The 14,547-nt window shown below is 41.7% G+C and overlaps 1 protein-coding gene across 2 annotated transcripts; it reads left to right on the forward strand.

Moving 5' to 3' along the window:
• The first annotated feature begins 901 nt into the window (after positions 1–901).
• Positions 902–14,228, forward strand: LOC115820263 (septin-7). 2 transcript variants are annotated; one of them, XM_030783769.1, is made up of 15 exons: positions 902–958; positions 3,371–3,372; positions 3,572–3,674; positions 5,930–6,036; positions 6,879–6,979; positions 7,338–7,472; positions 8,673–8,790; positions 9,362–9,454; positions 9,722–9,818; positions 10,068–10,119; positions 10,340–10,465; positions 11,279–11,299; positions 12,236–12,371; positions 12,991–13,136; positions 13,678–14,228. In XM_030783769.1, exons 1-15 carry the CDS (start codon positions 955–957, stop codon positions 13,715–13,717), a joined length of 1,281 nt encoding a protein of 426 aa, XP_030639629.1. In that variant the 5' UTR covers positions 902–954; the 3' UTR covers positions 13,718–14,228. The 2 variants fall into 2 exon arrangements, with proteins under 2 accessions (XP_030639629.1, XP_030639630.1); XM_030783770.1 differs by lacking the exon at positions 11,279–11,299.
• Positions 14,229–14,547: the final 319 nt, after the last annotated feature.

Below are 14,547 nucleotides of genomic sequence, written 5' to 3' on the forward strand. Positions count from 1 at the left end.
ATGAAAAGTTTTCTTCTATCTAAATCCATGCTTAACAAAACTGACAACTATAATAAGAGCCCAAATTAAAAAAAAAAAAACAGGCGAGAACAAAAATAGGTCTAAATAATTTATGGCTGTTGTGGGCTATCGTTTCACGCTGGAAAGTTAATTACGTAAAGACAAATGGGTAACGAGCATGAAATTAGAAATTGAGCCATGTTTTACCGTACTTTCTTACCTTTTCTTGGCTAGAGGATGGATTCCTGCTCCTTCGTTATATGACCTCAGTGTTTCAGTTTTGGCCAAACATGAAAATGGTAAATTAGAGGGTTTGTCCGAATCAGAAAACGTTATGTAGAGGGCTGACATGAAATAAACCAATGGCAAGGGGAGTTGTTAATGTGCAACCAGTTACCATAGCTACGCTTGACGCTGGATTTTTGTCCGAAGGGGGTTCTAAAAAGTACCCAGTAAAATTGATTAAAAATTAATATGACCTAACATTGATGTAAATGATGGGTATAACTAAGAATAGCATGAATTTAGTTGAATATGAGTCGGTCGCAACCAGAGGGCTGATTGAACGAGAATGACTCCAAACCGTGGTCAAGAAATTTGGATTGGTTTGCTCATGAGTTTTCATTTAAATGTTGGATTATATGGACATAACATGACTTCACCATTCGCTCGAAACAATGAAAACGACACTGGTATCTTTGGGGTCAAGAAATTGTTATTTTAATTTTTATTTCACCGAACTTGTCCTGAGAAACGAGTCACTTTTGAAATATCGCGAGAGAAGTCTTTTTTAATTTGGTCATTCGCCAAACTTTCGAAACGCCGTTCACGCAGCTACCATCAATAGAACAGTACTCCTCTACGCTAACAACGCAGCAATTTTACGGAAGAGGTATCAAGGGGAATGTCGGGCAGTGAATGATCGGTTTCTGAAGCGGCTCAAACGTTAACAATATGGGTAAGTTTGTGATCAGTAATAGAAGTAATTCTGCTAAAATGTCGTTGGATGATTCCTTATTCTAGGTAACTAATGAGACGTACACGTAAACGAACAGAATCTGCCAACGCCCACTCGGTGTTTTTACACAAAATTTGCTACCGAGAGAGCGCGAGAGAGGCATTTCCTGTAGATTTTTTTCCTCATGTGTCATTGCTACCTGCACTTGACATGCATTTAGCTGGTTAAATCGCCGAAAAAGATTTAGATGCGATTTAAGAATGCTTGGCTATCGAAGAAGTAATCGACTATCGATAGGCAATCATCAGTTCCGTGTAACTCCAATAGCCAATGTACATTTTCCACTTTTAAGTAGCTAGCTCGTAGCTAGCTCTCAGTCATACACAAGTAGCCTGCTAGCAGGAAAGAGTTGTTATTTAGCTAGCAAGCTAGAAAATATAACCGGTTAAAGATTTTAGTCATTATCAGCTCATATTAACAACAGTTTTAGGAGCCATCTTTTGCCCCGTGCTTAGTTGACCATTCATTAGAGTGTACATTACTAAGCGAGAAAGAAGTTAGGAAACTAGGCTAGGTTGGTATGTCTAGCTGAACACTTAGGAAGCGTTTTTTTTCTGGTGGTATCAGTCGGCAATTTAACGTATTCTTTGTAAAAGTGTGAGCCGAACTTGATCACACTCTATACACTTTTTTATGTTATTTATGTTTGTATAGAGACATCATTCATTCAATGTAATAGGCTAGTTGTTCTAGACTAGGTTCTTATGTCACTCAACATAGTGGGGACACCTTAAATTAGTTTCGTCTAGAGCCGTGAAATTAGTCGAAGTAAACGGTCTAGATCAAATGCAGTGGACGTGCCGTTTTTAACTATGCGCAAATGTTCAGTGCATAAAAAGGAACATTAGATGTTTTGAAAGGTACAGTTAGTGGATTTGTCATGCGACAGTGATAGAAGCCATTTCAAAGGAAGAAGAACGGTCGTGTGTCCCCTGAAAAATGAGACAGAAAGCTACGCAAGCTATACAGTTTCATGGAAATCGCTTTAAACATAGTCTAAGTTGAACATTTAAGTGAGAATCGGCCACGATGGTTACGGTGAATTTCCAGTCCCCGCTTCAAAGCTCCTGGCAATGCAGAGCGGCGACAAAAAAATCTACCGTGCCTTGTAAAGCACTGCTGCTCTCATGACTTCGTGAGCAGAAACAGGACGCGTCGTTATGCATTGTATCTCCTAGTTTAGCTCATTTACATAAACAAGACGTCATTTCTCTTTTAGAGGTAATGGCTTGCAGACACGGCTTGTGCTTCTGTATTCATGTGACTTAAGCAAACATACCAGCATCTGCTGTGAATGAAGGAGCCAGCACGTAACCATATAGCAAAATATGTCACTTTTCCTGTGGGCTTGACATACAATTAAAGGCAGTTTTCTTATCCCAGTTCTGAGAGGAATGCAGAGTGCATCCCTGTCCACATTTTTTCTTAGGCTCATGTTTCATCTTCACAACCTTAGCAACTCGAAACACAGCACTAAATAGTCTGTGAAAAATGCATTAACCAGATTAAAGAGCTGTGGACTCCAAGTTAGCTGTTATTATAAATTATGCCTTTGACATTAAGGGAACAAATAGAGTGAAACAGAATTTGTTACTGTGCAGCAACCACCCTTTGTGAATGCATTCAGTCAGGCTTAACAGAGCCCCCATCTCAACCTCTCCAGCTTTTTCGTCACTCCCCATCCGTGTGCCTTTTAGAGGGTCCAGTGATGCTTGACTGCAGTGCCCAGAGCAATAGACAGCCTGGCTGTTTGTGCATGTGTCCTTACAGAGAGAGAGAGAGAGAGATTGGGGATATGCAGTGTCAGAAATCTTAGCATCGTGGTTTTGTTCAAGGGGTGGGGGGGGGGGGGGGGGGGGTTTGTTCTGAGAGGGCCAATAACTTTCGAATAGTGCAGTGATTTAACATTGCAAATAGAACTGCAAAATTTCATTTCACTTTTTGCATTTTCATTTCACTCTTTTGAGTCACCCAGACACGTGTGTACTCTTTATGATCTCATATACTGCTACAGTGTTGTTCCCAGCCCATATTAGACTCACAGACTCGAGCGCTGTTTGAACAAAACAGAACAGAGAACAGCTTTATACGTGCCAGTCCACTTGTCCTATCCTCTCTCTCTGTGTTTATGTTATTTATTAGTATTTCTGTCTTAAAATGTGTGGTGATTATTTATTTTTCTTTTTTTGCTGTGACAGTAACATGCAGTGACTTTGTTTCTAATATTCATTCTGTCTTTCTTTCACCTCTCTGGTAAATGCCACTGTTTCCTGCCCTGTTGACTGTGGGACCGGATCATCCCTCTATGTTTCTATTCATCCTGGTATCCATGCTGACCATCCCAACAAACAGCAGTAAGTATTTGGTCTCTTCAGGAGTATACGCAGTTAAACACACACTGTTCTTTTTTCCACTGAACTCTTTGTCTTGAAACGTATAGATACTTTATTGTTGCCAAAGAAAACTGAGAGTAGTGTTGTTGTGCATTGATTAAAATTACAGTGGGAGTACATATGGATGTCCTCAGTTGGGTTTTGTGTTATTCTTTCGCAGCAACAAAAGAATCTGGAGGGATACGTTGGCTTCGCAAGCCTTCCCAACCAAGTATACAGAAAGTCTGTGAAGCGCGGCTTCGAGTTCACCCTGATGGTCGTGGGTAAGAAAACACTGTCGTTACAGTTACTGGCACAGCTCCATCATAAACTGTGTTTGAGTCATCACACTTTCTCAAAAATATTCAGCAGGCTTTGTGTGTCTGTTTGTATGTGTATGTCTGTTTGTCTGTGTGTGTCAGCCTGTGTGTATGTGCATGAATGAGGTCTTGGAGTTCTACCAACTCCGGTCCATTCTTGGCTTTTTTTTTTTTTTTTGACTCTTCTCTTTGGATAACCACACGGGAAGCAGTGGTTAAAGAGCAGTGACCTCACATCCTGTCAGTACGCCGAAAAATGCAAAGAATTTCGAAAAGTGTCACACTTGGTCAGTGTTTGCCTCGTAACTTTAAAAAAAGGTCTCATAACGTTAAAAAGGTTAAACATGAGTCCAAAAAAACCCTCCTTAACCGTTTAAAAAAAGTCCACGTTTTTCAATGTTTTTTCATTGAAAACTTGGCCTTTGAGAAGTTCTGACGAAGTACTCAACTACGGTTGTGTCCTTTTTCACATCTTGGCATTGAGGAAGACCAGAGATCCTTTCAAAATCATATTGTTTCAATGAAGCAGGACCGAAGATATTTTCATGTGGTTTTTAAAACTATTCAAAGTTCCGTTCTAAAGCTTCATTGTGAAGCTGATGTGCTACATCAAAAGAACGCTCTGTCCTCTAAGTTTCTGGTATTATCCCTGCGGTCGGCCAAGCTAAACTTATGTTTTATGAGCACAAAGACTCTATTTATTTCAACTTCTCTTGATGTAGCCGTTGAGATCTCTTTGACTCTCGGCTTAGCCCGGACATCTCCGAATGCGATCCCTCCAGTGTATTTTAACTCATTGTGGAAGATTGACGATTTGAATCGCCTGGTAAAAATGTCCTTTAAATGAATGGTGCCGGCTGCAGAGCTAGTGGCTCGGGGAAAGCTTAAGAGTACCATTAGGCCAGAGTCTGAGCAGTTTCATCCTTAAGCCTTAACCAGCTTTAACATAATAAAGACATAAATTTTGATTTTTATAAGATATAATGACAAAGTAGTGGTCTAATTTCCTCATGTTAAGACGATGTAGCCGGTCACGTGGGAGATGTCGTCCCTTTGAAGTAGAGTAGAGAGGAACGGAAGGTCTCTCCTTCGTTTATGAGCGCGTTTAAATAAAATAAGTTCTTAACCTAAAAACTTCTTTAAGAGCGCTTTAAAAAAACGGCCCTTTCCTTTGTGTGGTTTGTGGCTTCACCCAGGAGTGAATCTGCTCTTGGCTGGTCTGGAGGAAATAGGCTTAGAGTGCGTGAGGACTTGACCCAGTTGCTCTGAGCTTTAGTGTCTGGCGCTGTTTCTCGGTCCAGGCCGCGTCTGTAACTCGGGGCATGTCAGCCCAGCCCTCTCATTCAACCGGGGACCATTCATCGTCCTCACTTGCTTGTATCCCGGGTTGAGACCACACTTTGAGACAGGGCTTTGATCGTTTTGTCTTCACTTCACGCCCAGTTTCTGTCTTCTCTAGCTCTGTTACTCTGCCTGACATTTGGAAATCGATGTAAAGTTAGTTAAGAAACATGCTAATGAGTTTGATGTTGTTTTTCGCAGTTAGGCGATGACCTGTTTATGGGCTCCTGGTTAAATGGCAAATCTGAATGAAACTTGAAGTTACGCACCATGCAAATTTACCTCAAAATGTAATTTGCTCTGGGGGCGAGCTCTCACTTTGGAAGTGTTTATGTGCACAGAAGTGTACGTGCGTGTGTGTATCATTATACACACACGAACATTCCATCCCAAACTAACTTGCTGACCATCTGCAAACAGGACAGACAGTTTAAGATGTTGGCTGCTCATGAAAAGCCCAGACAAAGCTTGCGAGTGCCGTGCTTTCACAGTTCTCCTTTCTCTGACGCTAACTGCTGAAGAGCGAATCACAGCCCTTTCCAGACATTATGAAGGCACCGTTCACTGGCTAGCCATAGATAAACGCCTGTTCTCTCTCACCCCTGTACCCACACACAAGTCATCACCTATATCTCTCCAACAGAACAAGACTTGTCCTTTGGCTTACACTAAAAAGATGGTTCTTAGATTGCATTAAATCGAAACCTTGTGATTAGTCCCCATATCAGCGAAGTCAGAATCTGTTCATTGTTTTAGCCTTAACCTTTCGCGGTTAGAGGAATGCGAGGTTTTTTGTTTTGTTTTTGTTTTTGTTTTTTTTTTGCCTGTCTTGTTTTGACGTCTCTTTTTCTCTCTTCTTCTTCTGTGTTTTTCTCCAGGCGAATCAGGATTGGGCAAATCGACGCTGATCAACTCTCTGTTCCTCACAGACCTGTACTCAGCCGAGCACCCTGGGCCTTCTCATAGGGTCAAGAAGACTGTGCAGGTAATAAACACCATTAATTCTCTCCCGTCTGTCTGTGTGAGGGATATAAGACTCTCTGTCATTGGCTGGAAAAAAAACAGGCAGCAAATCAAACTACAACGTCACTCTGCTTTCTGTGAGGAAATTAACAGATTGACCTCTGTCACATCCTGCAACGTGATAGTTTAGTCATATTTAAATGACTGGTTTCATTTCCACAGGGGCTCACTGGGTTACAGCCCTACAGCAGCACCTCCGCATCTGTTTTCTGCATCTAACAAGTAACTCAGAAAATTTGAGTGTTTCAGGCAGGGTTTTTGTTAGTGAAAACGACAACAAAAACAAATGTGGAGAAACCTGGGATTACCTCAGAGAAACCTCCACGATACCAGTTCTAAAGTTTCAAACTCACAAAAACAACCCTCGGCTGTCAGACCGTTTCAACCACTGTGCAGTATTAGCATACTTAAGTAATAGCACGGTGCCAAAATCGGCATGTCCCCACTTGCAGCTCCAAAGGTGAGCGTCGCTTTTTCCATACTTGGATCCATCAGCACGGCTGTTATGATCTTGCTGGGCCCCTGAACGAGGTTAATTATGAAATTTTCGCTGTCTGTTAAGAGACAGGATTTAATGGATCACGGTTTAATTAATTAATATTTGTCTTGTCCTAACATAACCTACACTGTTTTTTTGTTGTTGTTTTTTTTTAAAAAAAGGGGAATCGTCCACATTGTTAAAAATGGCAGTTTTTTTTTTTTTTAAACAAATGGAAGTTTTGGTGTGTGTGTGTGTGTGTGTGTGTGTGTGTTTAGGGGAGGGCACTGTGTGAAATCTGTGTCTGTCGATTTTGTGTTGTGCAGGTAGAGCAGACCAAAGTCTTAGTTAAGGAAGGAGGAGTCCAGCTGCTTCTCACTGTTGTGGACACACCGGGTTTCGGTGATGCCGTTGACAACAGTAACTGGTAAGCGCACGTGAATGGTCTTTCCGTCTAATTTTGTGACCACCCAGCCCCCCTCACACTCCATGTTTGACCAGTGTTAAATACACACACACTAAAAAGATGGTTCTTAGATTGCAGACCTGTCTCTCTAGGTGGACTTGGTCACTTTTTGAATGAATTTCCTTCATTGCTAATGTATGTATGGTTTGGTTCCCCCCTCTGTTCAGTTCGATTCTCGCTTCCTTTTCTCAGTGAACCGTTGCAGTCTATGTTTCGCAGTCGTGCCAGATATATATATTTTTTTTCGTTCTCTCTGCGTAAACGCGGTGCCTGGAGTGTGTGTATGAAGCTGATCCGCTGTGTTACTGATCTGTTCCAGCTGGCAGCCGGTCATTGATCATATTGACAGCAAGTTTGAGGATTACCTGAACGCCGAGTCGCGTGTGAACAGACGCCAGATGCCTGACAGCAGAGTACACTGCTGCCTGTACTTCATCGCCCCCTCAGGACACGGGTAAGTGAGAGAGAGAGAGAGAGAGAGAAAGCACAACGGAGAGGGGTGGATCGGCGCCGTTATGTGTGCTATCTGAAAAACCACAGCATTCCCAGAATGTCTTGGAACTCGTTCTTTAAGTTAACGTTTCGCTCTTGTGGTGTAAAATGCAAACGAGAGGACAGGTGTGTAAGCTAGCCGGATTTGTTCTCCCCGATCTCAGGGACCCGTTAATGTTTGTTTATTTGAAAGCCAATCAGAAATATCCATTTTATTTTTTTTTTTTTTAGTTTTTGCATGACCAAACCCATTGTGAACAATAGGAGCTTATTATATCAGCATGAACCCTGCTGCCCATTCACAGTAACAGGGCTGAATCAGTCCTTCAGTCAGTGGTGAATTTGTTAGTGTATATGATGATACTGGTGTTCACTGGTTTCACACCAAAAGATGTGTCTCACTAATCAGGTCTATGGGCTGCTGTTGTCCTCACAATACAGCTTATTGTTCGTTTGTGTGTGTGTGTGTGTGTGTGTGTGTGTGTGTGTGTGTGCATGTCCTCACTTGTCACTCAACGCTCCAAATTGAAACTGATGCTTTTCCAACAGCTATCAAAACATACAACAGGCTTCAGGCATCATAAACATATCCACATTAGGTTTAAAGGTCACCTCAATGTAGTGCTAAACCTAACAGCTTAGATTGGTTTAACACCACTCGCGGTTAGCATAACACCAGTAATCAAGCGGCTTGCTTTCTACAGTGACTGTTTTCATGGTCCTTTTCTGTGTTTTTTGTCTGTAGGGCTTGAATGTTTTTCTTTCTCTGAGGAGTAATGAAAACACATTAGTTGTAGAGTCAGGTATCTCAGATGGGCGAGTCAACGAGGGCTTATTGGTCCTCTTGTGACCATTGAGCTGCTGTTGAATGGAGCTAACTGAAAATATCCCTCAGTCAGTTTTGTCTCGAGTTCAACAACCAGAATGGAAAAATGACAAGACGAGAAAAACTGTAAACTACTTAAAAAAAAACAAAAACAGTAAAACAAACAAACCAAAAAACCACGAGATAATCGTGAAAGCCCCTGCTTAGATAAATAATCAAAAATTCTGCCAAAGACAAAAAAAAATCCCCCAAAAAAACCCCCAAAAACTTTCCTGCTGAGTTGCAAAGTTTTGTCTGTACTGTGAAGCCTAAACCATGACTCTGTGTTCCCTCCAGTCTGAAGCCATTGGATATTGAGTTCATGAAACGGTTGCATGAGAAAGTGAACATCATTCCCCTGATCGCCAAAGCAGATACACTGACTCCTGAAGAGTGCCAGCAGTTCAAGAAACAGGTCAGGACCCGCCGTACTTTCCCATGCATGCGTCTCCGCTGAACCGCGACCGGGACGCAACCAGGGCGGCGTTCTCGGCCGCGAGGCCTCCTCTCTGTCCTTGGCTTCTTTTAAAACCTCCCTGATTAGCATGAAGGAAAAAGAGGAGGGCATTACGGCAGTCTTGCGGTGCTTTTAGAGTTTTGCCATCTGTCAGAGATTTAGCCCAGCAGGACAGGAAGGGTTGGAGGGGGAGAGAGAGAGAGAGAGAGACAGAAAGAGTAAATCCTTTTATACTCTCTAGTGACAGGACAGGATAAATAAAACCATTTGCACACATGTAGCATCAAATAAACAAAGATAAGCCTTTCCAGCCTATGTGTTCCGTTGCCGTGGCAATTAGATTGTTTCGCCCCCTCAAGGATATGATTCGCTGTCAGAGGGAGTCATAGCAGTTAGAGTCAGAGGAAGCCTGTGAGCGAGTCATAGACGGTAATAGTAAGTGTAAAAGGCTGTCGATGCAGTGTGTCAGCTGAATGAATACGTGCTGATGGGTAGTGTGACTTACTCCTGACTCTGTCGTTCCTCACAGATCATGCGTGAGATTCAGGAGCACAAAATCAAAATCTACGAGTTCCCTGATACAGATGACGACGAGGAAGAGAAGTTGGTGAAAAAGATCAAAGTATGCTTTTGTTTGGTCGTATTATTTAGTCGTATATAAAAGTATATCGATGTGTGTGTGTATCTTTTTATGTATTTATATCTTTTTATATGCTTTTATTTTTTTATTTATCAATGTCGTATCTTTTTTTTTTTTTTTAATTAACAGCATTGAAGCAGGAATGTCTGTCCAATACAAAAGCATGTGAATTGTGGTCAGACCAAGTGCTGAATTTTGCAATGTGAGAGATTGTTTAATGTGTGTGTGTGTGTGTGTGTGTGTGTGCAGGACTGCCTGCCTCTGGCTGTGGTGGGAAGCAATACCATCATTGAAGCGAATGGAAAGAGGGTCAGAGGAAGGCAGTACCCGTGGGGCGTGGCAGAAGGTTAGCAAACAGGACGCTTAATGTCGGCCTCTGATTTCAAATTCCACTTCACCTCTTAGCTGTTTAACAGCTGAATATAAATGGCACCTTGGAACATCCACTGAAACGCCAAATTTGTTGAGCTCATTGAAGGAAATGAACCTAGATTACATGTTAGCTTAGTTGTAGGTAAATTTGAATGCTAATATGTGACGTGTCTGATGACGTAGTCTTTTAACACCGCTGTCTTGTATCCTTTCTTCCCCGCAGTTGAAAATTCTGACCACTGCGACTTCACAATCCTACGGAACATGCTTATCAGGTACGAAACACCTTTTAACGACCCACAAAGGCCAAAGTTTGTTTGAAAAATGCACAGACTGCACACTAAAATCAGTGATAGAAAGGAAAACAGATTTGTTTTGCTTTAAAACACTTTGAAATGACCGCTTCGGTCCGCGTGCCGCTCTTAAAAGTGATTTGGACCGTCAGCGGTAGACGTTTGCACGAACGACTCACGAATCCTTCCCGTTCACCGACAGGACCCACATGCAGGACCTGAAGGACGTGACCAACAACGTCCATTACGAGAATTACAGGAGCAGGAAGCTGGCGGCCGTTACCTGTAACGGGGTGGATAACAACAGGACCAAGGGCCAGCTCACCAAGTGAGTCCTAAACCTTTTCTTACCCCACTGACACTCCCCCCACTCATGTGCTGGTGGTACTGCGGTGAGAAACACTTGCCCGCTATGGTGAGGGGATGAACCTATTACTTGTGGGGCAAATGTCATTACTTTGTGAGTCAGTTCCGCTGTAACTGAGCGACGGGTTGATGGCGTAAGTTGTTTGTCAGGGAGTACACAGATTCATAAATGCATTTTGGTGTGTTATTTGCCTAAATGCCTTGAGTTATGCATTTTTAAATGGAGTGGAGTGGTTCCATTTGTCTTGTTTGGAGTTGTTTTTGTTTTTTTTATTACAACCGACCGAAACGCAACGAATCTACGAAGGCATACGTTTACAGTAAAGTGTGTAACTCAACTGGGAATTCAAATCAGGATTTGTTATTACCAAACCTGAGAACACTGCTTCATCGTTAAGCCTAGCACTTATGCTTTTAACCATCCATTTGCTTAACTAAAGCAAAATGAAAATAACACACCTACGTGCAAACACACACACATACACACACTTCTTCTGAATTTACGAAAAAGCCACGGAATTGCGTAGTCAGCTGGCACTGCTAACTACTTCCACATTCTTTGCACCCCAGATAAAATCAAGGTCGAAAAAAATTTCAACTAATTTAGCTACTTTCTTTTTTGGTTGTATAGTTTTTATTTATTTATTTATTTTTAAAGTAATATGTGTATATATATATTTGTATGCAAATAGATCTGGGTTTGTTTGTTTTTTTTTACTTTTTTTGGGCATGAATGTGATTTGAGCATGCTGAGTTTGTCTTTCTGTTTTTTTAGACTTGACACGGTTGAAGGCATGTAAGTGGTCATTTATTGCTCTTTCAAACCCTTGTGCTTTTTATCCACTCCTGGTGCGTCTCTTTCCCAGTATGAACTCTAGATGAAGTTCCCTCCTTTTCTCCCCCTTTTATCACCGAGGGTCCACATTCCTGTAATACACTCCGAGAGGAAATACATCCACCACCCCCCCCCAACCCCCAGTTTATTTTTTTAAAAATGGATTTCCTCCTCCTTCGGTTTCTACCAGTTTCCAGCATTAGCATTTGGTGTTTCCTCAGACTTAACCAGGACAAAAGAATATTTCCAGTTCTGTATTTCTTTTTTTTTTTTCCCTTGCTTTTTTTCTTTTCTTTTTTATTCTTCTCAAACCCACTCCACATCTGTTGGTCGCCTGTGCACGTCGGACCAGCAGACGTCCGCTCTAAGCTCCGCTCACTAACATTTGTCAGATGAGCTTTGGCCACTAACTCAGTCGTGGGCTGCTGCCTTTTTTTTTTTTTTTTTGCCGCGTCTCTCTCTGTTTCGAGATCTAGGAGCTTTAAGACCTAGAGATGTCCTCTTCCCCTCTTTTTCATTTTTAGCAGGGCTACCCTGATTTTGGTCTTAAGCAAGCTACTCTTCCAGAAGGTTCCTCAGCTCCCCGGGATCTTGGGCCGGGAGGCCGGTAGGTGAATGAGCGACCGGAGTTTTCCCGGAACAGTCTGTGTGGAGTAGCTGTGAATGACCAGGAGGGGGCAGTCCTGCCTTCAGGCTGGTGAATGGTGACACAGTGCTTCCGCTTCCAATCTGCCCCCCCCCCCCCCCCCTCTCCCCCTGTGTCCCCATGGGAAGGTGATGAGATCCTCTCCTAATGAGAGACATCACTGAGGTGGATCCCCCGAGGGGTTAGCCTGGGTCGTGGAGCTTAAATTTATGAGCGGGGATCTCCATGTGATTTTTTTTTTTTTTTTTAAGGAGCCCTCTTGCCCAGATGGAGGAGGAGAGGAGGGAGCACGTGGCCAAGATGAAAAAGATGGAGATGGAAATGGAACAGGTCTTCGAGATGAAGGTTAAGGAGAAGGTTCAAAAACTGAGAGACTCAGAGGCTGAGGTAAGAGGTCTCACTCTAATTCTTTTTTTTTTCTTTCACTCAAAAGTTCCGGATCATTTTGTCATGTTCTCCTAGATTTTAGAGTAGGCAGTAGTATTCTTCTGGAACTTCATGGTTTACAGGAACTCATAACCAGGGCATGGGACCAGTATTGTTCAGTTGTAATTGTAAAACACTTTGGCAAAATGTTAGTAGCCTTAGCGCGTTTGGGTTTCATAGACACTCTCAGGGAGAAAAAAAAAACTCCCCTTTTTTAAAACCAGTAAGTAGCGCCCTCTTGTGGAGAGTATGGGCTCCTGGAAACATCAACAAACATTAAAATATCATTTTCCGGAATTTAAAAAAGGCATCAGGTCCATTTATAAGAGAGAATTTCAGAAGAGTCATGGACATTAATTAATTTTCTTATTCAATCCAGTCGAATAGTTGTATGCTTTTTGTTACATCTGCTTTTTCAAATGGATTCATCCCAGATGTTTGGTAAAATTCAGTAACAGTGATTAGAACTAGACCCACTCCCAGTTTATATCATGCGTAAACTGTTGGCAGCAGTAAATGCTCTAAGAAAATTCTGAGGTGCGGCGAATTTAAAACCCTCTTTTCCGCTTTGCTCTCACAGCTACAGAGACGTCACGAGCAGATGAAGAAGAACCTGGAGGCCCAGCATAAGGAGCTGGAGGAGAAGAGACGCCAGTTTGAGGAGGACCGAGCCCACTGGGAGGCCCAGCAGCGTCTGGTGGAGCAGCAGAAACTCGACGCCTCCAGGTACGTCACCTCCCCTGACTTTCACCCGCTTGCTTACACCTCTTTAAGGCCTGGATTGTACTGACTTATTACATGGGCTGGTTATTACATTACGGAAGTGATGCAGAGACATAAAATCTGAAATGTACTAACTTATGACATTATGGGCTGGTTATTACATTATTGACTGTGGTGAGTGTGGAGGTGCAAAATATAGAAAAGACCCAAAATGTAATAACCACCAAAATCTAATGAAACATACTGTTATAAAGCCAGTAATGTATTAATTGGTCAGTAATGTTAGGACATTTAGGCAATCATAGAAACATGACTGGCAGGTTGTTATGTTATTAGCTTCGTGACCAGTTTTAAATGAATAATGTAATAACGCAAAGCCGTAATGTAGTAACACAGGTAAAGCAGTGTTGTTCACTTTGTGTTGTATAGACCCATTCAAAAAAATGTGTTTTTTAAAAGCTCTATTCAATTTTATTTTTCAAAATGTTAATTTAAGATCCTTAAATTGAACGAGGGTGTCAGGAAATCTCTTTTCTCCGCACAGGACCTTGGAAAAGAACAAGAAGAAAGGGAAGATATTTTAAAGAAAAAACAAAAAAAGCCGTTTCCAAGACTACGGGGTTGTCATTGTTGCCAATATTCCAGCGAGTATATTTGCGTGGCTTTAGATCCAAGTCACACATGCACGGCTCAGTACTGCCTGGATGTGCTTTAGGAGGGACGGAACAGCTGTTTATGGACTTCAAAATAAAAGGGGTTTGTTTACCTTGATAAAAAAAAACCCCCTGTCTTAGACAGGCCAAACCCATATATCCTGGATTCGATCATCTTAAAGGTTTTCTTTTTTTTTTTCTTCTTCTTTTTCTTCTTTTTTAAATTTTTCTCTGTTTTTCACTTAACAACTGAAGTCTACAGTTATGTGCAGAGAGAGGTCTAACTGTTGTGCAATCATGTTTTGGTGGTCAGTTGTTTACCCATTTAAAAAAAGAGAGAGAGAGAGAAAGAGTACATAACCTTAACTTCCATGATGTTTAAAGAAAGTGTACCTGAGGTGGGGAAAAATGTGTTAGATGATATCTTTCTTGGGGGGGGGGGGGGGGGGGAGTTGTTTTGTTTATTTTTTTGTGTTTAATATGCAATGTGTAAACCTCAGTTCTTCCCATTTAAAAACTGTCAACGGTAAACTCAAAGGTCTTACATGGAGTAATATACAAACTTCAAACTTTTTTTTTTTTTCTTTTGCTCCAAAGGCTTTGTGTGTGTTTTCATTGCTGAAGCGTTTCCCAACATGCAATGCTCTCTCTCTGTGACGTCACTAGCCTTGGACCACTGCATATATCGTCATTAATATTATATTTCAGTTAGTTTATTTTTATATATAAATATATATATAAATATGTATGTATGTATCGAG

Source organism: Chanos chanos, chromosome 9, assembly GCF_902362185.1.
Source record: "Chanos chanos chromosome 9, fChaCha1.1, whole genome shotgun sequence".
In the NCBI taxonomy this organism is placed as follows: Eukaryota; Metazoa; Chordata; class Actinopteri; order Gonorynchiformes; family Chanidae; genus Chanos; species Chanos chanos.